Below are 26,544 nucleotides of genomic sequence, written 5' to 3' on the forward strand. Positions count from 1 at the left end.
CATTTATATTTCCTACGTCAAAGCGTGAGGAAAAGACGAAGGAAAAGAGGACGCTGATCAGGCTGACTTTTGAGAATCCGTAGGCGAGCGAGTAAACTCCCACTGCCATCAATTATACTTGCTAACATCCAATCATTAGAAAATAAAATGGATGATTTACGATTATCCTACAACCGGGAAATTACAAACTGTAATATCATATGTTTCACAGAGTTGGGGCTGAACGACGACAGTGGCTCGGATGGTTGTTGTCCTTCAGGTGCTGGAGGTGTCCTGGAGGGCAGGTGATGCATTGGGCAGACTGTACCACCCTCTGGAGAGCCCTGAGGTTATTAGTCACACACAAAATTAGCAGAGGTTATTGCGGGTGTAGTGAAATGCTTGTGTTCCTAGCTCCAACAGTGGCTCAGGTGGATGATGTTCTTGATGATCTTTTTGGCCTTCCTTTGACATCGGGTGCTGTAGGTGTCCTGGAGGGCAGACAGTGTGCCCCCTGTGATGTGTTGTGAAGACCGTACCACCCTCTGGAGAGACCAGTGGATGTGGGCAGTTGCCATACCAGGCAGTGATACAGCCCGACAGGATGCTCTCATTTGTGCACCTGTAAAAGTTTCTGAGGGTCTTAGGGGCCAAGCCAAATTTGTTCAGCCTCCTGAGGTTGAAGACGTGCTGTTGCGCCTTCTTCGCCACACTGTCTGTGTTGGTGGACCATTTCAGATTGTCAGTGATGTGTACGTGAGGAACTTGAAGCTTTCCACCTTCTCTAATGCTGTCCCGTTGATGTGGATGAAGGTGTGCTCCCTCTGCTGTTTCAAGATCAGTCCAAGATCAGCTACTTCGTTTTGATTACATTGAGGGAGAGGTTATTTTCCTGGCACCACCCCACCAGGTACCTAACCTCCTCCATGTAGGCGGTCTTGTCATTGTTGATAATCAGCCCTACTGCTGTTGTGTCGTCTGCAACCTGCAATGTTAATTATCTCAACCTGCCACGTTAATTATCCTAACCTGCCATGTTAATTGTCCTAACCTGCCATGTTAATTATCCTAACCTGGCTCGTTGAACATGTCATTGTATTCATCCTAACATGCCACGGCATTTATCCTAACCTGCCATGTTAATTATCCCAACCTGCCACGTTAATTATCCTAACCTGCCATGTTAATTGTCCTAACCTGCCATGTTAATTATCCTAACCTGGCTCGTTGAACATGTCATTGTATTTATCCTAACATGCCACGGCATTTATCCTAACCTGCCATGTTATTATCCCAACCTGCCACGTTAATTATCCTAACCTGCCACTTTATTTATCCTAACCTGACACGTTAACTATCCTAACATGCCCTATAAACAAACTTTCTTTGGTGACAAATAATCAGTATCACCAAAACAGAAGCCAATCACAGAATCTGACAGACCTTTTGCAGAATTGTACTGCAAAAGATGAAAACATCTTCCAACACAATAAATAGATGAGTTTATGTTAAATATTTGACAGTATGGGAAGGCAACAGTATTGGTGTGTGATAGGAGCGTGACATCATTGCCTAATTAAACTCAGAGCCTATCCCAAGGCAGGACATAAACACCCAATAATTTATTGCTAAACAACATTTTGAACAATAATTTATCTTTTGCATAGATGTCTGGGCTGTGGCATTTAGCCTACTTTTAAATTGTTTTGAATATACAATCAGTATTGCAGAACTGGTGGACAGGTACTCACTATACTGTAGGTATGCTAAACTAATTGTTTAATTTAAAAAAGTCACTGGAAAATATCAAAACATTCTGCCCAAACCACTATGTGATCAAAATTGCCGTTGCTCTTTCTTTTAGAAACTGCAGTGGCCTAATTCCAATAGTTCCAAGTTACTGCAGTGGCCTAATTCCAATAGTTCCAAGTTACTGCAGTGGCCTAATTCCAATAGTTCCAAGTTACTGCAGTGGCCTAATTCCAATAGTTCCAAGTTACTGCAGTGGCCTAATTCCAATAGTTCCAAGTTACTGCAGTGGCCTAATTCCAATAGTTCCAAGTTACTGCAGTGGCCTAATTCCAATAGTTCCAAGTTACTGCAGTGGCCTAATTCCAATAGTTCCAAGTTACTGCAGTGGCCTAATTCCAATAGTTCCAAGTTACTGCAGTGGCCTAATTCCAATAGTTCCAAGTTACTGCAGTGGCCTAATTCCAATAGTTCCAAGTTACTGCAGTGGCCTAATTCCAATAGTTCCAAGTTACTGCAGTGGCCTAATTCCAATAGTTCCAAGTTATACAATGGGCTCCCGAGCGGCGCAGCAGTCTAAGGCACTGCATCTCAGTGCAAGATGTGTCACTACAGTCCCTGGTTCGAATCCAGGCTGTATCACATCTGGACGTCATTGGGAGTCCCAAAGGGTGACGCACAATTGGCCCAGCGTTGTCCTGGTTTGGCCGGGGTAGGCTGTCATTGTAAATAAGAATTAGTTCTTAACCGACTTGCCTAGTGAAGTAAATAAAAAATACAGCAAATGAAGGGTGTTATTGTCACCATAAAAGGTGAATGAAGGGTGTTATTGTCACCATAAAAGGTGAATGAAGGTGTTATTGTCACCATAAAAGGTGAATGAAGGGTGTTATTGTCACCATAAAAGGTGAATGAAGGGTGTTATTGTCACCATAAAAGGTGAATGAAGGGTGTTATTGTCACCATAAAAGGTGAATGAAGGGTGTTATTGTCACCATAAAAGGTGAATGAAGGGTGTTATTGTCACCATAAAAGGTGAATGAAGGGTGTATTGTCACCATAAAAGGTCTAATTTATAACGGGAAACATGCATATGTACGGTCTGCGCCAAGTTTATAAATCACAATCTTTTCAGAAAAGTTGCACGCTGAAATTTAGTGTGAAATTTACGCAACGGTTATAAATGACCTGGACCCTCTATTTCCCATGAGAGCCTCAAGTGACAAAATGGACAGGAAGCAATGGTCACCAGTCAGACAACTGCTGTCTGATCCCAGATAACCTTTTATGTGTGTGTGTGTAGAGAGTGGAGGCTAGGGAGCAGGCTCATATCATGGTTGAGTCTAGAGAGACAAGGAGAGAGGAGAAACAGAAGGAGAGGGAGAAAGAGAGGGAGTTAGTAAGTTTACCTGTTGAGAGAGGGAGAAGCCAGGGAGAGAGAAAGACAGTTATTAGTTAGTTTACCTGTTGAGAGAGGGAGAAGCCAGGGAGAGAGAGTTAATATGCCTGATCCACCTTCTATTAGTCGTTAATGTCTGGCATCTTGTGACGTTCTCGTGACAATTTACACCACTGTCTTGTAATGTTAAATCAACTGTTCATGTTTCATGTGTCTCTTCTAGTTGTTGTCATTCTATAATCCCAGAGTTTCATTTTGGGGCGGAGCTTTGTGTCTGAGAGCCAACCACACAGAGCAGAATCAGGTCAGTCTGCTGGAGAGGACCTGAAAAAAACCAGGCACAGAGCACAGCAGGAGGTAAGAGACCTGACACACACACACACAAATACCCCCGTAAACACTGTGTGTGTGTGTGTGTGTGTGTGTGTGTGTGTGTGTGTGTCTGTCTGTCTGTCTGTCTGTCTGTCTGTCTGTCTGTCTGTCTGTCTGTCTGTCTGTCTGTCTGTCTGTCTGTCTGTCTGTCTGTCTGTCTGTCTGTCTGTCTGTCGGTCTGTGTCTGTCTGTGTGTCTGTCTGTGTGTGTGTGTGTGTGTGTGTGTGTGTGTGTGTGTGTGTGTGTGTGTGTGTGTGTGTGTGTGTGTGTGTGTGTGTGTGTGTGTGCTACTCAGAATAGAAATAGGGCAATGCCATTTTATATTTAGGTAAAAGATTTGCTTGAACATGTTAGGTCCATTCACTGTCAGACTTAACTCAGTAGTTAACTGTGAGAGGAGGACATGTTTGAATGAGGATTGTGTGTTTATGAGTATATGCTTGTGTGCATGAGTGTGTGTGTCTCTGTGTGTCCATCTGTGTGAGTGCGAGTTTTTTGTATATGTGAGTGTGTGTGTATCTATGTTTGTGAGTGTGTGTATCTATTTTGTGAGTGTGTGTGTGTATATGTGTGAGTGTGTGTGTGTGTATATGTGTGAGTGTGTATGTATCTATGTTTGTGAGTGTGTGTATCTATTTTGTGAGTGTATATGTGTGTATGTGTGAGTGTGTGTGTGGACAGAAAGCAGGTCCCCTCTGTGTATTTCTCTGCTATTTATAGTTAGAACAAATCCCAGATATGGGAAGAATCTGAGAGAGAGAGAAAGAGAGAGAGAGAGAGAGCGAGAGAGCGAGAGAGAGAGAGAGAGAGAGAGAGCTGATATCAAAAGTTAGAGGTTACAGGAAGAGAGAGAGAGATAAAGGTCGACTAAGGGTAACTGGGATCAAACGTCAGAGAGGTTACTGTTACATCAACAGGTAAGAGACTCAGAGAAATACGTGTGTGTCTCCCTCGCTCTGTGCGTGGAAAGCTATCTTGATGTCCAGAGCCTTGTACTACGAATCAGGTCTGAGGAGTTAGTGAGGTAACTTTGGTCAACTCTGAGTTCAACTCAGGTTAACCGGTACCATGAAAGGGGCTGACCTTTTAGCCAGCTATGGCAACAAGTCCTTCAGAACTAACCTGCTCTGAAGCAGGCTAACTCCATTTATCCTAAATGAAGTGTTTGAGCCACGAGTTGAGGACAAATGAAATTAGATTCTCTCCCTCTAGCAATGATTGTGTCATCATCCCCTCATTTGAGGAAGACTACTTATTTAATATTTTACTAATCAAATGTTTTTTATGTAAAAAATGATCATTAAAATACAGATGACATGACACATTTAGTAAGGACAGAATGCATTTGAAACTTCACGCACAGTAAAACTTCTGTATGACTTAATACAATTATTTTATCAATAGGAGATGGATTAAAGTTGCATGTGCATTGGTAACCACAACAAAGACGGCATTAATGAGTAGTAATAAAATAAAGGCACTTCTAAAAGCCTATTTCCAACCACAGGTTGCTGAATCACAGCTGAATTTGTAAAGATAACTTTTCTTTCATTTGAATTCTATTTGTATCGATGTTTCAGCATTGTCTCAATGACTAGTTTGGCTATGTGCAACATGCATGTGCAGTTACAAGCTTTTTGGAGTTAGTGGTAGGCAGACAAGCAATATCCAAGCATTGTAGTACGGATGAAGCCTGAGCTGGAATGTGAAGCTAACTGATCCTGGCTAGATTTCTTTGTAGTATACCCCTCTGGTAGGTTCTGACTGAGATCATCATCATCATTATTATTATTCATAGTATTACATTCATTTGAACAGGGACAATGTATATACTGAACAAAATTAGAAATGCAGCATGCAACCATTTCTAAGATTTGACTGAGTTACAGGAAATCAGTCAATTTAAAAACATTTATTAGGCCCTAATCTATGGATTTTACATTACTGGGAATACAGACATGCATCTGTTGGTCCCAGATACCTTAAAGAAAAGGTAGGGGCGATCAGAAAACCAGTCAGTATCTGGTGTGACCACCATGTGCCTCATGCAGTCTCCTTGACATAAAGTTTATCAGGCTGTTGATTGTGGCCTGTGGAATGTTGTCCCTCTTCACGCTGTCGTACACGTCAATCCAGAGCATCCCATTTTTTATTTAGCCTTTATTTAACTAGGCAAGTCAGTTAAGTACAAATTCTTATTTACAATGACGGCCTACACCGCCAAACCCGGACGACGCTGGTCCAATTGTGCCGCGCTATGGACTCCCAATCACGTCCGGTTGTGATACAGCCTTGTCTCGTCACAGTCTCTCTGTGAATTCAAGTTGCCATCAATAAAATTGTATTCTATTTGTTGTCTGCAGCTTATGTCTGCCCCATACCAAAACCCCACCTCCACCATGGGGCACGTCATGTGGGCGAGCAAAACTGCTCGCCCACATGACGTCATACACATCTGTCATCTGCCCTGTACAGTCAAAACCAGGTTCTGTGAAGAACACACTTCTCCAGCGTGCCAGTGGCCATCGAAGGTGAGCATTTGCCCACTGAAGTAGGTTACGACGCAGACCTGGTGAGGACGACAAGCACACAGATGAGCTTCCCTGAGATGGTTTTTGACAGTTTGTGCAGAAATGATTTGGTTGTGCAAACCAACAGTTTCTTCAGCTGTCCGGGTGGCTAGTCTCAGATGATCACGCAGATGAAGAAGCTGGATGTGGAGGTCCTGGGCTGGCGTGGTTACACGTGTTCTGCGGTTGTGAGACCAGTTGGATGTACAGCCAAATTCTCTAAAATGTCGTTGGAGGCGGCTTAAGGTCGAGAAATTAACATCAAATTCTCTGGCAACAGATCTGTTGGACATTTCTGCAGTCAGCTTGCCAATTGCACGTTCTCTCAAAACTTGAGACATCTGTGGCATTGTGTTGTGTGACAAAACTGCACATTTTAGAGTGGCCTTTTATTGATCCCAGCATAAGGTGCACCTATGTAATGATCCTGTTGTTTAATCATCTTGTTGATATGCCATACTTGTCAGGTGGATGGATTATCTTGGAAAAGGAGAATTGCTCACTAACAGGGATGAAAACACATTTGTGCCCAAAATTTGAGAGAAATAATATTTTTGTGCTTATGGAAAATTTCTTACATCTTTTATTTCAACTCATGAAACACTTTACATGTTGAGTTTATATATATATATTTTGTTTGTTCAGTATACAACAAACATAAGTCTCAGTACACTTGAGAAAAGATTCATCAACCAGCTAATTCCCTGGGTAACATACAAACATCAGCCATTTAAAAATAAATCATAAAAACAGAGGTCAGGACAAGCAAAGTTCCTACAACAATTTATCCTCACATCTCCTCGCCAAGTGGAACTCATCAGTGAGAGCCCAAGATTGGGTCTGCCAACACCAGGATGAGGAGGCTTGATGCAGCAGGGACTTCAACTCCACAGCAGGCTCCCCAAGCAGTAATGAGGCCAGCCCCAGCACCAGGAGACAAGTCCAGCAGCGCAAACATCCACCCTCCAGCATTCCTGAGGAAGGAGCCGAAGATCTCTTCATACCACCAGGGGTAAGACATTGAAAACTGCCTGCTGAGGTTTGAACGAATGGCCAAGATGTGACGGTGGCCAGAGGTACAATGAGCCTGCAATCTTGTCCCATTGCTCACAATTCAGTTTGTCTGTGATGTGTATGCCGAGGAACTTAAAACTTACTACCCTCTCCACTACTGTCCCATCGATGTGGATAGGGGGTGTTCCCTCTGCTGTTTCCTGAAGTCCACAATCATCTCCTTAGTTTTGTTGACGTTGAGTGTGAGGTTATTTTCCTGACACCACACTCCGAGGGCCCTCACCTCCTCCTGTAGGCCGTCTCGTCATTGTTGGTAATCAAGCCTACCACTGTAGTGTCGTGCGCAAAACTTGATGATTGAGTTGGAGGCGTGCATGGCCACGCAGTCATGGGTGAACAGGGAGTACAGGAGAGGGCTCCGAACGCACCCTTGTGGGGCCCCAGTGTTGAGGATCAGAGTGGTGGAGATGTTGTTGCCTACCCTCACCACCTGGGAGCGGCCCGTCAGGAAGTCCAGTACCCAGTTGCACAGGGCGGGTCGAGACCCAGGGTCTCGAGCTTGATGACGAGTTTGGAGGGTACTATGGTGTTAAATGCTGAGCTGTAGTCGATGAACAGCAATCTTACATAGGTATTCCTCTTGTCCAGATGGGTTAGGGCAGTGTGCAGTGTGGTTGAGATTGCATCGTCTGTGGACCTATTTGGGCGGTAAGCAAATTGGAGTGGGTCTACGGTGTCAGGTAGGGTGGAGGTGATATGGTCCTTGACCAGTCTCTCAAAGCACTTCGTGATGACGGAAGTGAGTGCTACGGGGCGGTAGTCGTTTAGCTCAGTTACCTTAGCTTTCTTGGGAACAGGAACAATGGTGGCCCTCTTGAAGCATGTGGGAACAGCAGACTGGGATAAGGATTGATTGAATATGTCCGTAAACACACCAGCCAGCTGGTCTGCGCATGCTCTGAGGGCGCGGCTGGGGATGCCGTCTGGGCCTGCAGCCTTGCGAGGGTTAACACGTTTAAATGTTTTACTCACGTTGGCTGCAGTGAAGGAGAGTCCGCATGTTTTGGTAGCGGGCCGTGTCAGTGGCACTGTACTGTCTTCAAAGCGGGCAAAAAAGTTATTTAGTCTGCCTGGGAGCAAGACATCCTGGTCTGTGACGGGGCTGGTTTTCTTTTTGTAATCCGTGATTGACTGTAGACCCTGCCACATACCTCTTGTGTCTGAGCCGTTGAATTGCGACTCTACTTTGTCTCTATACTGACTCTAAGCTTGTTTGATTGCCTTGCGGAGGGAATAGTTACACTGTTTGTATTCGGTCATGTTTCCGGTCACCTTGCCCTGATTAAAAGTAGTGGTTCACGCTTTCAGTTTCACGGTTTCTGGTTTGGGAATGTTTTAATCGTTGCTATGGGAACAACATCTTCAATGCACGTTCTAATGAACTCGCACACCGAATCAGCGTATTCTGGCCAATGTTGTTGTTCGCCGCAAAGCGGAACATATCCCAGTCCGGCCTCAGCGGGAGCTTCTTGTTTTAGCTTCTGTCTGTAGGCAGGAGCAACAAATGGAGCAGGCCTTGACAAGGGCGTTAGCCACTATAGCCACTCCGGTGTGTCCAGTGCAAAGATCCAGAGCTTACGGCAGGAATCCGGTGATGTAGTGGCTTCTAGTCGTGTTAATGAAGAGTCCAGGAGGCATCAGCTGTGTAGCCAGTGATCATAGGGTCCACTGAGCAGGCCGGGAGATGGGCCTGGCTCAAGGCTAGCTTCGGGCCTGGGCCACTCGGTAGCAGCTAGCTAGCTGCGATGATCCAGTGTAATGGTCCAGAGCTTACAGCAGGAATCCAGTGATGTAGTGGAGAAAAGCAGTCCGAAAAGCAGTTCTTAATAAGTACGACGCAACACGGAGTGCCCTGATACAGCCCTTAGCCGTGGTATATTGTCAATATACCAATACGTTGATGGGAAAGCACTAGTTTGCTGGCACCATAATTTATGTTTATACTTTTGCAGCAGTACTGTTGTTTTGGAAATCACTATGTAAATAAACACCCTTGCACGGAAGTGCTTTTGCAACTCCACCATTTGTAGAGTTTAAATTTAGTATAGACTTAAGTTACAATTATGTTTTTTCAGTTTAGCTTTCTGGCCTACAATACACAACAAATACCATGTGTATCTTTCACTATAGAATACCAAACTATAGAAAACCATGTGTATCTTTCACTATAGAATACCATGTATCTTTCACTATAGAATACCATGTATCTTTCACTATAGAATACCATGTATCTTTCACTATAGAATACCATGTATCTTTCACTATTGAATACTGCTATAATCAGTTGTAAATCATTTTATGAACTTTAACACACTTTTAGTAGCTACTAGGATGTGAAAAAACTTGTATGACCTCTTTTATATAATCAATATATCTCTGTCATAGCTCCGAGTCACACAACAAACACACAACTCTCTCTCACACACACACACACACACACACACACACACACACACACACACACACACACACACACACACACACACACACACACACACACACACACACACACACACACAGATATTACCATTCTTACATAGCTGCATCTGTTTTTAATGTGGATTTAATGTAGCATGATATTTGAAAATGGACAGTGTGATGTGGATCTGGTATGTGTGTGTGAGGGATCAGTGGGGTGTTAGGGGGCAGCTGTCCTGTCCTCCCCACTCAAGGCTCTCTGTCTGGGTATATATATTATATCCACGTCCTGGAGTGTGTGTGTGTGTGTGTGTGTGTGTGTTAGAGCAGCAAAGCTCCATGTTGTGTAAACAACACCCTGGTTACGGTAACCAAGGCCTGCTGGGCTATATATATCGAACCCTTTACCTTGAGAGAGACAGAAAGAGTGATACTGGCTAGCTAGCTAACAGACTACTGAGATAGAATAGCTTCAACGCTAGCTAACAGGCATAGCCCACAGGTTAGCCAGCTAGTCATTGTGATAGCATAGCCCACAGGCTAGCCAGGTAGTGATTGTTATAGCATAGCCCACAGGTTAGCCAGCTAGTGATTGTGATAGCATACCCGCAGGTTAGCCGGCAAAACATTGTGATAGCATAGCCCACAGGTTTGCAGGTGTAACAGTATAACTTTAGACCGTCCCCTCGCCCATACCCGGGCGCGAACCAGGGACCCTCTGCACACATCAACAACAGTCACCCACGAAGCATCATTACCCATCGCTCCACAAAAACCACGGCCCTTGCAGATTAAGGGGAACTACTACTTCAAGGTCTCAGAGCAAGTGACGTCACCGATTGAAACGCTATTTAGCGCACACCACCGCTAACTAAGCTAGCTGTTTCACATCCGTTACACAGGCAAGACATTGTGATAGCATAAAGGGGAAAGGGGGATACCTATACATAACCCTGCTTAGCCAGCTAGCACTCAACAACTCTAGAGATTATATGAAGTAGTTGACTGAGGGTTGAATGTGTTTCAAACAACAGTCGAGACAACAGACCAGACAACCAGACCAGACAACAGACTAGGGCCCGGTTGAATAAAGCATCTTGTTTCCATTAAGATTTACCTTAAAGAATACTTTCCCCTTACCTGGGGGATTGTTTAAGGGTGTTGCATACAGGCATGTAGGGGCAGCAGGTAGCCTAGCAGGTTAGAGAGGTGAGCCAGCAAATGGAGGGTTGCCAGTTTGAATCCAGGGTCCGACGGGAAAAATCTGATGGTAAATGAGCTGGCAAATGGAGGGTTGCTGGTGTCAAATTCTAGAGGCCATTGCCTTCCGTTGTGCCCTTGAGCAAGGCGCTTAACCCAGGGGCCATCCGCCCATTAGGCAGGATTGGGCGGCCGCTTAGAGCAGCAGATTGATGAGGGAGGCATTTTCTGTGCTAAACGGACCAACAACACAAAATTCTTCCCCAAAACAATGATAACTTCTTTCAGCAAGTGGCATATGGGCTATTAAGGTGAGCATGATAAGCAGTACCCACTATGCCAATGGCAGGGGCACAAAATATGTATCGTGTTCATGCCCAGTGATCCTCTCCATGGTACTGTTGAAGAGACAGCCCTGTGGCGCTCCACCAACACTCCGTCAAAGTCATGTAACATTAATAATGTAGCCTGTATGGAAGAAAGAGTATATTGCCTCTGTGGACTTTTCTGTAGCCTACAGGGCGACCAAATTTATGACAATCTCATGAGACACTCACTCACCAAGATGGCGCCGATAGACTTGGCAGCTCTGTTTCTAGCTGCTAAGCAACTTTGCACTATTTGTACAGTATATTTGCAGTATTTTACATTATTAGCCTAGAATGTTTTTTGCGTTATTACATACAGCCGGAAATAATTTTTGGATATTAGAGCGATAGTAACTCACCAGCAATCCAACCAGAAATACGACTTTCACAATTGAATCCAAGGCGTACGAGTATATTACTCTATAATGTCCAGTCCCTGGACGAAAAAGTAGACCACCTCAGGGCGAAGATCTCCTTCCAGAGAGACATCAGGGACTTTAACATACTCTGTTTCACGGAATCACGGCTCTCTCCAGCTATACTGTCTCGTCCAAACAGCCAGCTGGGTTCTCAGTACATCGTGCAGACAGGAATAAAGAACCTTTCTTGGAAAAAGAAAGGCTGACATGTCTGTTTCTTGATAAACTACTTATGCTGTGATTGTGGTAATTCAAGTCCATTTGTTCACCCAACCTAGAATACCTCACAATCAAATGTTGACTGTATTACCTCACAAGAGAATTCTCTTCGGTTATCGTCATAGCCGTGTATATCCCCCCTCAAGCCGATACCACGACGGCCCTCAAGTAACTACACTGGACTTTGCTCAAACTTTAAAACACATATTCTGAGGACGCATTTATTGTAGCTGGGGACTTTAACAAAGCAAATCTGAGGAAAACGCTACCGAAGTTCAACACGTTGCCTGTAGTACCCGCACTTCAAAAACTCTCAACCATTGATACTCACCCTTCTGGGATGTCTACAAGGCCCTCCCCCACCCTCCCTTCAGCAAATCAGATCACAACTCCATTCTGCTCCTCCCTTCCTATAGGCAGAAACTCAAACAGGAAGTACCCATGCTAAGGTCTACTCAACACTGGACTGACCAATCAGGATCCATGCTTCAAGATTGTTTTGAGCACGTGGACTGGGATATGTTCCGTGTTGCCTCTGAGAATAACATTGACGTATACAATGACACTGTGACTGAGTTCATCAAGAAGTGTATAGGGATGGTGATCCCACTGTGATTATTTAATCCTACCCAAACCAAAAACCATGGACAGATGGAAGCATTTGCGCAAAACTGAATGCACGAACCACCACATTTAACCACGGCAAGGTGATTGGGAATATGGTTTAATACAAACAGTGCACTCTGTAATGTAACGAAAAAGGAAAAAGTCAGTACAGAGACAAGGCAGAGTCGCAATTCAGTGTCTCAGACACGAGACGTATGTGTCAGGGACTCCAGGCAATCCCGGATTACAAAGGGAAAACCAGCCATGTTGCGAACACCGACATCTTGTCGGGCTGTATCACTACCTGGTATGGCAACTGCACCATCTGCAACCGCAGGGCTCTCCAGAGGGTGGTGCAGTATTCCCAAACGCATCACTGGGGGCACACTGCCTGCCTTCTAGGACATCACAGGAAGGCCAAAAAGATCATCAAGGACATCAACCACCCGAGCCACAGCCTGTTCATCCCTTTATTAAGACAATGTCAGTACAGGTGAATCAAAGCTGGGACCGAGAGACTGAAAAACAGCCTCTATCTCAAGGCCATCAAACTGTTAAATAGCCATCACTAGCCGACCTCCTACCCAGTACCCTTCCCGACTACCACCCGGTTACTCAACCTTGCACCTTAGAATCTGCTGTACATAGACATCGGCCACTTTAATAATGTTTACATACTGTTGTACTCATTTCATATGTATATACTGTATTCTAGTCAAGGCCATCCTATTTAACTATTGCTGTATATATACCATCACATATATATACTATTCTATAAATATACTAAATATCATATCCACATACTGTCCATGTCTATATATACCATCACATATATATATACTATTCTACGTATTCTATAGATATACTAAATATTATATCCACATACTGTCCATGACTATACATCCCATCACATATATATATATATATATGTATATAACCTAATATATATATATATATATATATATTGTGTATATATATATATTGTATATATATATATTGTATATATATATTGTATATATATATATATATATATATATATATATTTATACTGTATTTATACTCTGGACTCTGACATTGCTCATCCTTATATTTATCTATTTCTTAATTCCATTCATTCACTTTTAGATTTGTGTGTGTTGTTGTGAATTGTTAGTTATTACTGCACAGTTGGAGCTAGAAACATAAGCATTTCGCTACTCCCACAATAATCTGCTAAATACGTGTATGTGATAAAATGTGATTTAATTCGATTTTTTTGCCCTATCAAATCAGAATACTCTTTGATATGAATATGAATGAAAATATCCTAAAAATAGGACAGGTAAAGGTAAAATGGACAACAACCTATGCAATCAAATTAGGCTACTCACAACTGCTGTCCGGGAGTTTCACTTAGTGGGATAAATTGCCAATATAATTAGTCATTTCAAATCTGTATTTGTCCATTTCTGAGCTGATCGTGATTTAAGAAGAACATGCGAACTGCATTTTCCAAGAAAATGCGACGCCTGACAACATGGGTAGCTGAGATAGGCAGCGAGTGAGTTTCAATTTTGTAGAAGCTTATGTACAATTTATCCTACCATTTCTACCCAAATTTGAGGAATGCGAGAGCACCAGCCTCTGCCATATGGACACATTGATTCACAGTGAGCCATTGCGGTAAAGAAATGAGCACATGGAACGTGGAGATCAGTCACAGCAGTAGGCCTATATATCAAATCAAAGTGTATTGGTCGTGTACACAGATTTGCAGATGTTATCACAGGTGCAGCAAAATGCTTGTGCAGTAATAATACACAGAAAGCAATACAATACAATACAATACAATACAATACAATACAATACAATACAATACAATACAATACAATACAATACAATACAATACAATACAATACAATACAATACAATACAATACAATACAATACAATACAATACAATACACACATAATGCAAAAGAAAAAAGAAAGACATTAAGATCAGAATATCAGAACGTGTCAGAGTTCGGAATATAATATATCCTCAGTATCCAGTTTATTAGGTACACAACCCCAGACAGGCATTCAGTTGCTGTTCCATTGAACGTTAGACTGGGTAAAAATAGTTATCGAAGAGATTTTGAGCGTGATATGATTGACGGTGCCAGGCACGCCAGTTCCAGTGTCTCAGAAATGTCCGGCCTCCTGGGCTTTTCATGCACGACAGTGCAATGTTTCTACAACTTGATTAGAGTCCACCAGTGGTAAATTCACTTGATTGGACAAGATTTGGAAAGGCACACACCTGTCTATATAAAGTCCCACAGTTGAAAGTGCACGTCAGAGAAAAACCAAGCCAGAGCCCAGACTTGAACCCGATCTAACATCTCTAAAGAGACTTGAAATTAGCTGTGCAGATACGCTCCCATCCAACCTGACAGAGCTTGAGAGGATCTGCAGAGAAGAATGGGAGAAACTTCCCATATACAGGTATGCCAAGCTTGTAGCGTCATACCCAAGAAGACTTGATTGAGGCTGTAATTGTTGCCAAAGGTGCTTCTACAAAGAACTGAGTAAAGGGTCTGAACACTGATGTAAAAGTGATATTTCAGTTTTTTATTTGTAATACATTTGCTGCAATTTCTAAAAACCTATTTTTGCTTTGTTGTTATGGGGGTATTGTGTGTAGATTGATGAGGGGGAAATGTATGTAATCCATTTTAGAATAAGGCTGTAACGTAATTATTTGGGGGAAAGGTCTAGGGGTCTGAATACTTTCCGAATGCGCTGTAGATAATAAACAAAAGTGAAATAAACAATGAAAAATGAACACAAACTCATAAAAGTTCCAAAGGAATAGAGACATTTATAATGTCATATTATGGCTATAAACAGTGTTTTAACGATGTGCAAATAGTTAATTAAAGAAAAAAGGGAAAATAAATAAACACAAATATGCGCTGTATTTATAATTTTACACCACTCCATTTCATACATATGGGTTGTATTTAACATGGTGTTTGTTCTTCACTGGTTGCCCTTGTGGCAACAGGTCACAAATATTGCTGTTGGGATGGCACACTGTGGTATTTCACCCAATCGATATGGGGGTTTATCAAAATTAAGTATCCCCAAGTATCCCTAAGTATCCCTGCATGCATTGTTTGGGGTTTTAAGTTGTACACATAATATTTTTGCAGAATTCTGCATGCAGTCTCAATTTAGTAAATTATTGTTTGTGACCAGACCCCAGACCTCACAACCATAAAGGACAATGGGTTCTATAACTGATTCAAGTAATTTTAGCCCAGATCCTAATTGGTGTGTCAAATTTGATGTTCCTTTTGATGGCATAGAAGGCCCTTCTTGGTCACTCAGATCGTTCACAGCTTTGTGGAAGTTACCTGTGCCGATGTTTAGGCAGAGGTATGTATAGTTATTTATGTGCTCTAGGGCAACGGTGTCTACATGGAATTTGTATTTAAGGTCCTGGCAACTGAACTTTACTTGGAACACCATTATTTTTGTCTTACTGACATTTACTGTCAGGGCCCAGGTCTGACAGATTCTATGCAGAAGGTCTAGGTGGTGCTGTTGGTCCTCCTTGGTTGGAGACAGAAGCACCAGATCATCAGCAAACAGTAGATATTTGATATTTGATTTTAGTATACACTTGCAAATTCCATGCATATGAGGAAGCAGCATCACAGGCAGCCCAGATCTTTATTCCATTGGTTTTAGACGGTATGTACTGCCTGAAGGGGCAGCGGCCCCTAAATGGCATAAGCTGTCATCAACAGTAACATTGGGCCCAGAGTTGTAAAACAGGGAAAGTGGTCCACCCACTTGTCCCACACTAATCTGATTGCAGCTAGCTTGTCTCTCTGCTGTCGAACTGGTGCATCGGTTATCGAAGTGGATATTCCTGGAAATAATGTGGAAGTTTTCCAGACATTGTTGCATGGAAAAGTCATTTTCCAGTTCCTGCATCCCACAGGGATTCTGTTGATTCCCCATTTGATTTGAAAACACCAGCAAGGATTAGAACCCCAAAGTATGCATGTAAATGAGTTTGGTCCTTCTCCTTCCATCTCTCTCCAAAAACACGCCTTCCTCCAAAATAGTGCAGTCCAGAATGATTTTCTGGATGGTGTCTGGGATGAACATTTCAAAAGAAGACTTTATGTCCTGCACATGAGTACCGCCATCTGCGTCGGCCCTGGTTGTATCCTTATCACATTGGCAACTGAGGGGGCTCATTCCTGGGCAAGAAGACCATTACATTTCAAAAAGTTTTGACATCCATAATTCTCCTCCTGCAGACTGCTGATGAGCTGGTCCTGGGGCTGGCTGAGGGTTGACCTCATCCTCTTCCAACTCACTGTCAGACTCGAATTAACATAGACACAATCCTCATATTCTGAAAATTTTTCGTCCTCCTTCCACACTGGCTTCTCTCTCTGCATATTTTTTTTTTACTCTAAGGCCCTCTAAGCAGAGATCATTTTTTTGCCATACTGATTGATTGGGATAAGGAGCCACACATGCAAAGCTATTTATTTGTTGTGTCCCTCCCTCAATTTGCACCTGGCAGGGGTAGAGTTTGGGAAAATACAGATTTTTTTTACAATGTATCTTCCAGGTTCCCGCAAGAGATTGTGTAGTTTCACACACTACAAAGTGTAAAAAGTGCAAGAAAAGCAGGAGACAGGCAGACAGGCAGACAGACAGACAGGCAGGCAGACAGGCAGACAGACAGACAGGCAGACAGGCAGACAGACAGACAGGCAGACAGGCAGAGGCAGACAGACAGGCAGACAGGCAGACAGGCAGGCAGACAGGCAGACAGACAGACAGGCAGACAGGCAGACAGACAGACAGGCAGACAGGCAGACAGACAGACAGGCAGACAGGCAGACAGGCAGACAGGGCAGACAGACAGGCAGACAGACAGACAGGCAGACAGACAGACAGACAGACAGACAGGCAGACAGACAGACAGGCAGACAGGCAGACAGGCAGACAGGCAGACAGACAGACAGGCAGACAGGCAGACAGACAGGCAGACAGGCAGACAGGCAGACAGACAGGCAGACAGACAGACAGACAGACAGGCAGACAGACAGACAGACAGACAGGCAGACAGGCAGGAGGCAGGCAGACAGGCAGACAGGCAGACAGGCAGGGAGATGGACAGGTTCTTGGTGCTGTGTTGAAACAGCAGACCCAGGAAGGAGGAGGAAGACAGAGTGAAGGCACACAGCAAATCTTTTGTTTCATTTTTACTTGTTTTTACCTACACACACACTTTTATTACCCTCGGGTCCAGTGGCCCAGAAAACCACAAACGTTTTAAGTATAGCCAATTGGAATTTGTGGTCAGTATATTTGATCATTTCATGTCTCATTTCCATCAACACTAGAGGCCTTTTTGGTTGGAGGGTTTGTGTTTTGTCCTGTAGTTCAATCAATTGAATTGGAGAATCCAGTGGGTTCTGGTAGTCTTCAATAGTTGATTCTAGGATTGACATTTGATCATGTATATGTTTTTGCTGTTTGTTCTTTGTTATAGAGCGAGAAAGATTAGAGAAGTGGTTCATCCATACATCTCGGTTTTGATAGATAACTGTTGGTGTTTGTTCAGTGTGTTCCAATTTTCCCAGAAGTGCTCTATGGATTCTTCTCTCTCTCTCTCTCTCTCCCTCTCTCTCTCTCTCTCTCTCTCTCTCTCTCTCCCCACCCTTCTCTCCACTCCCCTCCTCCTCTCTCTCTCCTACTCTCTCCACTCCCTCCCCTCTCCCACTCTCCCATATTCTCTAACTTTCTCTCTCTCTCTCTCTCTCTCTCTCTCTCCTCTCCCTCTCTCTCCACTCCTCTTTATACCTCCCCACACTCTCTCCCCTTTCTCTCCCCCTCTCTATCTCTCCTCTTTCTTCTCTCTCTCCCCTCTATCTATTACTTCCTCTCTCTGTCTGTTAAATTATTCAGGTGTTAGTTTTGTACCTGCCTCTCTCTTTGGGAGTCGCCAGGCAACTGAAAGACTATCCCAGGCCCCTGAACCAACCCACATGACAGCAATGCCCCCACCCCCAACACACACACACACACACACACACACACACACACACACACACACACACACACACACACACACACACACACACACACACAGACACACACACACACACACACGCACACAAACACACAAACAAACACACTCAGTCTCTCACCAGTCCTGTCTGGTCTAATCTCGTCAGTTTGATCTGAGCCAGGCTCTCTCACCTGTCTAACTCTAACCCTAACCCTTCTCAATGCTTTGTATTTCCTGCAGGATAGTTGACTGACTGAACAAGCAGCATGTCTAAACCATCGTCCAACGTCAAAGCCCTGCAGGTAGGTGTGTGTGTGTGTGTGTGTGTGTGTGTGTATATAATTTCTGTCACAAATTTTCAATAAAATATAGTACTGTTTTGAATCCATCTACAGTAGTTATTTTGTTTAAAATATAAATGACACTACAGAGGACCTCCTCACTAAAATCTGTAGCTCTCCCAGCGGTCTAGTGTAGTTAGAGCTGGGTTAGAGATACAACCTGTAGCTCTCCCACTGGTCTAGTGTAGTTAGATGCCAGTGGTCTAGTTGTAGTTAGAGCTGGGTTAGAGATACAACCTGTAGCTCTCCCAATGGTCTAGTGTAGTTAGAGCTGGGTTAGAGATACAAACTGTAGCTCTCCCAGTGGTCTAGTGTAGTTAGAGCTGGTTTAGAGATACAACCTGTAGCTCTCCCACTGGTCTAGTGTAGTTAGATGCCAGTTGTCTAGTTGTAGTTAGAGCTGGGTTAGAGATACAAACTGTAGCTCTCCCACTGGTCTAGTGTAGTTAGAGCTGGGTTAGAGATACAACCTGTAGCTCTCCCAGTTTCTAGTGTAGTTAGAGCTGGGTTAGAGATACAACCTGTAGCTCTCCCAGTTTCTAGTGTAGTTAGAGTTGGGTTAGAGATACAACCTGTAGCTCTCCCACTGGGCAAAGACATCAGTTCAACATCTAGCATTGATTTACATTTGGTTGAGTTCAATGTGAATTCAACGTGAATTCAATGTGAAATCAACAAAACATGTCATTGGATTTAGGTGATAAAAATAGTAAATGTCCTTACATTGATTACTTTTTTCAAATCCAAATAGTTTTCCACAATGATTCATCAACATCACATTTGATTTTTTGTTTGAAAACACTTGAAAGCTATCCAGGACTAGGTCCAGAACTAGTAACTCTGTTGCTCTGTAGCTCTCCAGGACTGGGTTGAGACATAAAGCGTGTAGCTCTCAAGGACCAGGACTAGAACTAAAACCTGCAGTTCTGTAACTCTCCAGGAGCAGGGGTAGTGCATGGCTCTAACTAAAGCCTCTAGCTCTCAAGGACCAGGGATAGAACTAAAACCTGCAGTTCTGTAACTCTCCAGGAGCAGGGATAGTGCATGGCTCTAATTAAAGCCTCTAGCTCTCAAGGGCCAGGACTAGAACTAAAGCCTGTAGCTCTGTAGCTCTCCAGGACCAGGACTAGAACTAAAGCCTGTAGCTCTGTAGTTTTCCAGAACCAGGACTAGAACTAAAGCATGTAGCTCTGTATCTCTCCAGGACCAGGGCGCATGCAGGGTTATAGGACCAGGAATATAACTAAAGCCTGTATCTGTGTATCTCTCTACAACCAGAACTAAAGCTAAACCGTGTCGCTCTGTAGCTCTCCAGGACCAGGGCGCATGCAGGGTTATAGGACCAGGAATATAACTAAAGCCTGTATCTGTGTATCTCTCTACAACCAGAACTAAAGCTAAACCGTGTCGCTCTGTAGCTCTCCAGGACCAGGACTGGAACTAAAGCCTGTAGCTCTGTAGTTTTCCAGGACCAGGACTGGAACTAAAGCCTGTAGCTCTGTAGTTTCCAGGACCAGGACTGGAACTAAAGTCTGTAGCTCTGTAGCTCTCCAGGACCAAGACTGGAACTAAAGCCTGTAGCTCTGTAGCTCTCCAGGACCAAGACTGGAACTAAAGCCTGTAGCTCTGTAGCTCTCCAGGACCAGGACTGGAACTAAAGCCTGTAGCTCTGTAGCTCTCCAGGACCAAGACTGGAACTAAAGCCTGTAGCTCTGTAGCTCTCCAGGACCAGGACTGGAACTAAAGCCTGTAGCTCTGTAGCTCTCCAGGACCAAGACTGGAACTAAAGCCTGTAGCTCTGTAGCTCTCCAGGACCAGGACTGGAACTAAAGCCTGTAGCTCTGAGCTCTCCAGGACCAAGACTGGAACTAAAGCCTGTAGCTCTGTAGCTCTCCAGGACCAGGACTGGAACTAAAAAGCCTGTAGCTCTGTAGCTCTCCAGGACCAAGACTGGAACTCTCTAGGACCAGGATTAGCACCAAAGCCTGTAGCTCTGTAGCTCTCCAGGACCAGGACTGGAACTAAAGCCTGTAGCTCTGTCCGGGACCCAGCTCTCCAATACCAGGGCTATAATTAAGGAGCTGGCCAAGATCTCCAGCACCAGGACTGTGCAGTTCGTCGCCCCAGTGCCTTACCATTCAACATCACACCCCTGGGAAAGACTACACTCAATCAAAGGACATACTGAATAGATGAGTCTTCAATAAAAAAATATAAAAAAATATTTCACCTTTATTTAACCAGGTAGGCTAGTTGAGAACACCTTTTTTAACCAGGTAGGCTAGTTGAGAACACCTTTATTTAACCAGGTAGGCTAGTTGAGAACACCTTTATTTAACCAGGTAGGCTAGTTGAGAACAAGTTATCATTTGCAACTGCGACCTGGCCAAGACAAAGCATAGCAATTCGACACATTCAACAACACAGAGTTAAACATGGAATAAACAAAACATACAGTCAATAATACAGTAGAACAATACTGGTAGAGATACTGGGGTGCACAGAGCTAAATAAATAAATACCAGTATGGGGATGAGGAGGTAGATGGGCTGTTTACAGATGGTCTATGTACAGGTGCAGTGATCTGTAAGCTGCTCTGACAGCTGGTGCTTAAAGCTAGTGAGGGAGATGTGAGTCTCCAGCTTCAGAGATTTTTGCAATTCGTTCCAGTCATGGGCAGCAGAGAACTGGACGGAAAGATGACCAAAGGAGGAATTGGCTTTGGGGGTGACCAGTGAGATATACCTGCTGGAGCGCGTGCTACGAGTGGGTGCTGCTATGGTGACCAGTGAGCTGAGATAAGGCGGGGCTTTACCTAGCAGAGACTTGTAGATAACCTGTAGCCAGTGTATTTGGAGACGAGTATGAAGCGAGTGCCAACCAACGAGAGCGTACAGGGAACAATGGTGGGTAGTGTATGGGGCTTTGGTGACAAAACGGATGGCACTGTGATAGACTGCATCCAATTTGTTGAGTAGAGTGTTGGAGGCTATTTTATAGATGACATCACTGAAGGCGAGGATTGGTAGGATGGTCAGTTTTACGAGGGTATGTTTGGCAGCATGAGTGAAGGATGCTTTGTTGCGATATAGGAAGCCGATTCTAGATTTAATGTTGGATTGGAGATGCTTAATGTGAGTCTGGAAGGAGAGTTTACAGTCTAACCAGACACCCAGGTATTTGTAGTTGTCCATGTATTCTAAGTCAGAGCCGTCCAGCATCACTACTCTGGAGAGCAGGTTCGGGCAGTGATCGATTGAAAAGCATGTATTTAGTTTTACTTGCGTGTAAGAGCAGTTGGAGGCCACGGAAGGAGAGTTGTATGGCATTGACGCTCGTCTGGAGGTTAGTTAACACAGTGTCCAAGGTGGGGCCAGAAGTATACAGAATGGTGTCGACTGCGTAGAGGTGGATCAGAGAATCACCAGCAGCAAGAGCAACATCATTGATGTATACAGAAAAAGGAGTCGGCCTGAGAATTGAACCCTGTGGCATCCCCATAGAGACTGTCAGAGGTCCAGACAACAGGCCCTCCGATTTGACACACTGAACTCTATCAGAGAAGTAGTTGGTAAACCAGGCGAGGCAATCATTTGAGAAACCAAGGCTGTCAAGTCTGGCCAGGTCGATGAATACAGCTGCACAGTAATGTCTCTTATCGATGGCGGTTATGATGTCGTTTAGAACCTTTAGCATGGCTGAGGTGCACCCGTGACCAGCTCTGAAACCAGATTGCATAGCGGAGAAGATATGGTGGGATTCGAAATGGTCAGAATCTGTTTGTTAACTTGGCTTTCGAAGACCTTAGAAAGACAGGGTAGGATAGATATCGGTCTGTAGCAGTTTGGGTCTAGAGTGTCACCCCCTTTGAAGAGGGGGATGACCGCGGCAGCTTTCCAATCTTTGGGAATCTCAGACGATACAAAAGAGAGGTTGAACAGGCTAGTCATAGGGGTTGCAACAATTTTGGCAGATCATTTTAGAAAGAGAGGGTCCAGATTGTCTGGCCCGACTGATTTGTTGGGGTCCAGATTTTGCAGCTCTTTCAGAACATCTGCTATCTGGATTTGGGTAAAGGAGAAATGGTGGGGGCTTTGGCTGGTTGCTGTGGTGGGTGCAGGGCAGTTGACTGGGGTAGGGGTAGCCATGTGGAAAGCATGGCCAGCCGTAGAGAAATGTTTATTGAAATTCTCAATTATAGTGGATTTATCGGTGGTGACAGTGTTTCCTAGCCTCAGAGCAGTGGGCAGCTGGGAGGAGGTGCTCTTATTCTCTTAACTTTTTTGAGTTATTACTACAGGATGCAAATTTCTGTTTGAAAAAGCTTGCCTTAGCTTTTCTAACTGCCTGTGCATATTTGTTCCTAACTTCCCTGAAAAGTTGCATATCACGGGGGCTATTCGATGTTAATGCAGAATGCCACAGGATGTTTGATGCTGGTCAAGGGCAGCAGGTCGGAGTGAACCAAGGACTATATCTATTCCTAGTTCTACATTTTTTGAGATGGGCATGCTTATTTAAGATGGTGAGGAAGGCACTTTTAAAGAATAGCCAGGCATCATCTACTGACGTGATAAGGTCAATGTCATTCCAGGATACCCCGGCCAGGTCGATTAGAAAGGCCTGCTTGCAGAAGTGTTTCAGGGAGCGTTTGACAGTGATGAGGGTGGTCGTTTGGTCGCAGACCCATTACGGATGCAGTCAATGAAAAAGTGATCGCTGAGATCTTGATTGAAAACAGCAGAGGTGTTTTTGGAGGGTGAGATAGTTAGGATGACATTTATGAGGGTGTTTACTGATTTGGGGTTGTACCTGCTCGGTTCATTGATAATTTGTGTGAGATTGAGGGCATCAAGCTTAGATTGTAGGATGGCCGGGGTGTTAATAAGCATGTCCCAGTTTAGGTCACCTAGTAGCACGAGCTCAGAAGATAGATGGGGGCAATCAATTCACATATGGTATCGAGGTACAGTTGGGGGCAGAGGGAAGTCTATATCAAGCGGCAACAGTGAGAGACTTGTTTCTGTAAAGGTGCATTTTTAGAAGTAGAAGCTCAAATGGTTTGGGTACAGACTTAGATAGTAATACAGAACTCTGCAGGCTATCTTTGCAGTAGATTGCAACACCGCCCCCTTTGTCAGTTCTATCTTGGCGGAAAACGTTATAGTTAGCGATGGAGATTTCAGGGTTTTTGGTGGTTTTCCTAAGCCAGGATTCAGACACGGCTAAGACAACATAAAGACTTAAAGGTCAAGACCGACTCTGAGTCTCTCACATGGATAGGCAGACGATTCCATAAAAGTGTAGCTAGGGTAGCCTAGTGGTTAGAGAGTTGGACTAGTAACCAAAAGGTTGCAAGTTCAAATCCCGAGCTGACAAGGTACAAATCTGTCGTTCCGCCCCTAAACAGGCAGTTAACCCCCTGTTCCTAGGATGTCATTGAAAATAAGAAGTTGTTCTTAACTGACTTGCCTAGTTAAATAAAGGTAAAATAAAAAAATAAAAAAATATGAGAAAGCCCTGCCTCCAGCTGTTTGCTAACAAATTCTATGAACATTAAGGAGGTCTGTGTCTTGTGACCATAACGTATGTGTAGGTACAGTATATACAACAGGACCAAATCAGAGAGATAAGTAGGAGAAAGTCCATGAAAACCTTGAAATCAGCCCTAGCCTTAACAGGAAGTCAGTGTAGAGAGGCTAGCACTGGAGTAATATCATACATTTTTGGGGTTCTTGTCAAGATTCTAGCAGCCGTATTTACCACTAACTGAAGTTGCTTTAGTGCTTTATCCGGGTAGCTAGAGAGTACTCCATTGCAGTCATCTAATCTAGAAGTGATAATAGCATGGATTAGCTTTTCTGCATCATTTAAAAAAAAAAGATTTTTGCAAGGTTAAGAAGATGGAAAAAAGCTGCCCTTGAAATATTCTTGATATGTTCGTCAAAATAGAAATTAGGGTCCAAAGTAACGCAGTCCTTCGGAGATTTATTTGTGACGGCAGTACAACCATCAAGATTAATTGTCAGATCCAACAACAGATCTCGTTATTTCTTGGGACCTAGAACTAGCATCTCTGCCACCATCCACTTCCTTATGTCTGAAACAGAGACTTCCAGGGTAGGCAATTTTAGGGTTTTACCATGTTTCATCATAATGTGCAGCTGTGTGTCGTCTGCATAGCAATGAAAGTTGACATTGTGTTTCCGAATGACATTACCAAGAGGTAGAATATATAGTGAAAACAATAGTGGTCCTAAAACGGAACCTTGAGGAATACTGAAACGTACAATTTATTTTTCAGAGGACAAACCCCCCACAGAGACAAACTGATATAAGATCTAAACCGGGCCAGAACTTGTCCATGTATGTAACGATGTGCGCTGAGAGTCGGGAACCAAGTTCAGGGAGTGAGTGTTTTAATAAATTAACACAACATAATACAAACTAAGAAACACGGACAGCACACAGACATGGAACAGAAACAATGACGCCTGGGGAAGGAACCAAAGGGAGTGACATATAAAGGGCAGTTAATCAAGGAGGTGATGGAGTTCAGGTGAGTGTCATCATATGCTGATGCACTTAATGATGGTGACAGGTGTGCGCCATAACGAGCAGCCTGGTGACCTAGAGGCCAGAGAGGGAGCAGACCAATTATGACTTCCAATCTCTCCAAAAGAATGTGGTGATCAATGGTGTCAAAAGTGTCACTAAGGTCTAGGAGCACGAGGAAAGATGCAGAGCCTTGGTCTGTCGCCATTAAAAGGTTATTTACCACCTTCAATAGTGCAGTCAGTACGATGATGGGGTCTAAAATGTACTGGAGTGTTTCGTATACGTTATTTGTCTTCAGGAAGGCAGTAAGTTGCTGCAACAGCTTTTTCTAAAATGGTTAAGAGGAATGGGTGATTAGATATAGGCCGGTCAAGGTTTGGCTTTTTCAGGAGAGGCTTTATTACTGCCACTTTTAGTGAGTTTGGTGCACATCCGGACGATAGGGTGGACGATGTTTATTATGTTCAACATAGGAGGGCCTAGCAAAGGAAGTAGCTCTTTCAGTAGTTTAGTTGGAATTGGGTCCAGTAAGCAGCTGGTTTAGAGGCCATGACTATTTGGTGAATGTGTCGAGAGAGCATAAAAACTTGAGTGTCTCTATTGATCCTTTATCTTGGCCAGGTCGCAGTTGCAAATAAGAACTTTTTCTCAACTAGCCTACCTGATTAAATAAAGGTGAAATTATTATTATTTTTTTAAATCCTAGGTCGTGGCAGTTCTATGCACTCAGGATAACTAAGTTTTGGAGAAATACGCAGATTCAACGAGGAGTCCATAGTTTGCTTTCCGATGATCATGATCTTTTCATCAAAGAAGATCATCAAGTCATCACTGATGAAGTAAAGGCCATACTCACTTGGGGAATGCTGCTTTTGCTTTGCGACAGTATCAAAGATACGTAAATGTTCGATTGTTTTTATTCTCCTCAATTAGGTTGGAAAAGTAGGCTGATCAAGCAGCAGTGAGGGCTTCTGGATACTGCACGGTACTGTCATTCCAAGCTAGTCGGAAGACTTCCAGTTTGGTGGTGAGGGCTCTTCTGGATACTGCACGGTACTGTCATTCCAAGCTAGTCGGAAGACTTCCAGTTTGGTGGTGAGGGCTCTTCTGGATACTGCACGGTACTGTCATTCCAAGCTAGTCGGAAGACTTCCAGTTTGGTGGTGAGGGCTCTTCTGGATACTGCACGGTACTGTCATTCCA

General features: G+C 43.8%; 1 protein-coding gene across 4 annotated transcripts in view; it reads left to right on the forward strand.

Annotated features, from left to right (window-relative positions):
- The first annotated feature begins 3,340 nt into the window (after positions 1-3,340).
- The window catches only part of LOC121843910 (small muscular protein-like), a 29,012-nt gene continuing 5,808 nt past the window's right edge, over positions 3,341-26,544 (forward strand). The window contains exons 1-2 of one of the 4 annotated variants that reach the window (XM_042313780.1): positions 3,341-3,484; positions 18,683-18,744. In XM_042313780.1, coding sequence (XP_042169714.1) covers positions 18,709-18,744 — 36 coding nt within the window. In that variant the 5' untranslated portion in view covers positions 3,341-3,484; positions 18,683-18,708. Of the gene's footprint in view, positions 3,485-4,285; positions 4,417-6,936; positions 7,082-18,682; positions 18,745-26,544 lie in introns of those variants that run through there. The other 3 variants (XM_042313782.1, XM_042313781.1, XM_042313783.1) reach the window with 3 other exon arrangements.

This window comes from Oncorhynchus tshawytscha, unplaced genomic scaffold (assembly GCF_018296145.1).
Source record: "Oncorhynchus tshawytscha isolate Ot180627B unplaced genomic scaffold, Otsh_v2.0 Un_contig_882_pilon_pilon, whole genome shotgun sequence".
Taxonomy (NCBI): domain Eukaryota; kingdom Metazoa; phylum Chordata; class Actinopteri; order Salmoniformes; family Salmonidae; genus Oncorhynchus; species Oncorhynchus tshawytscha.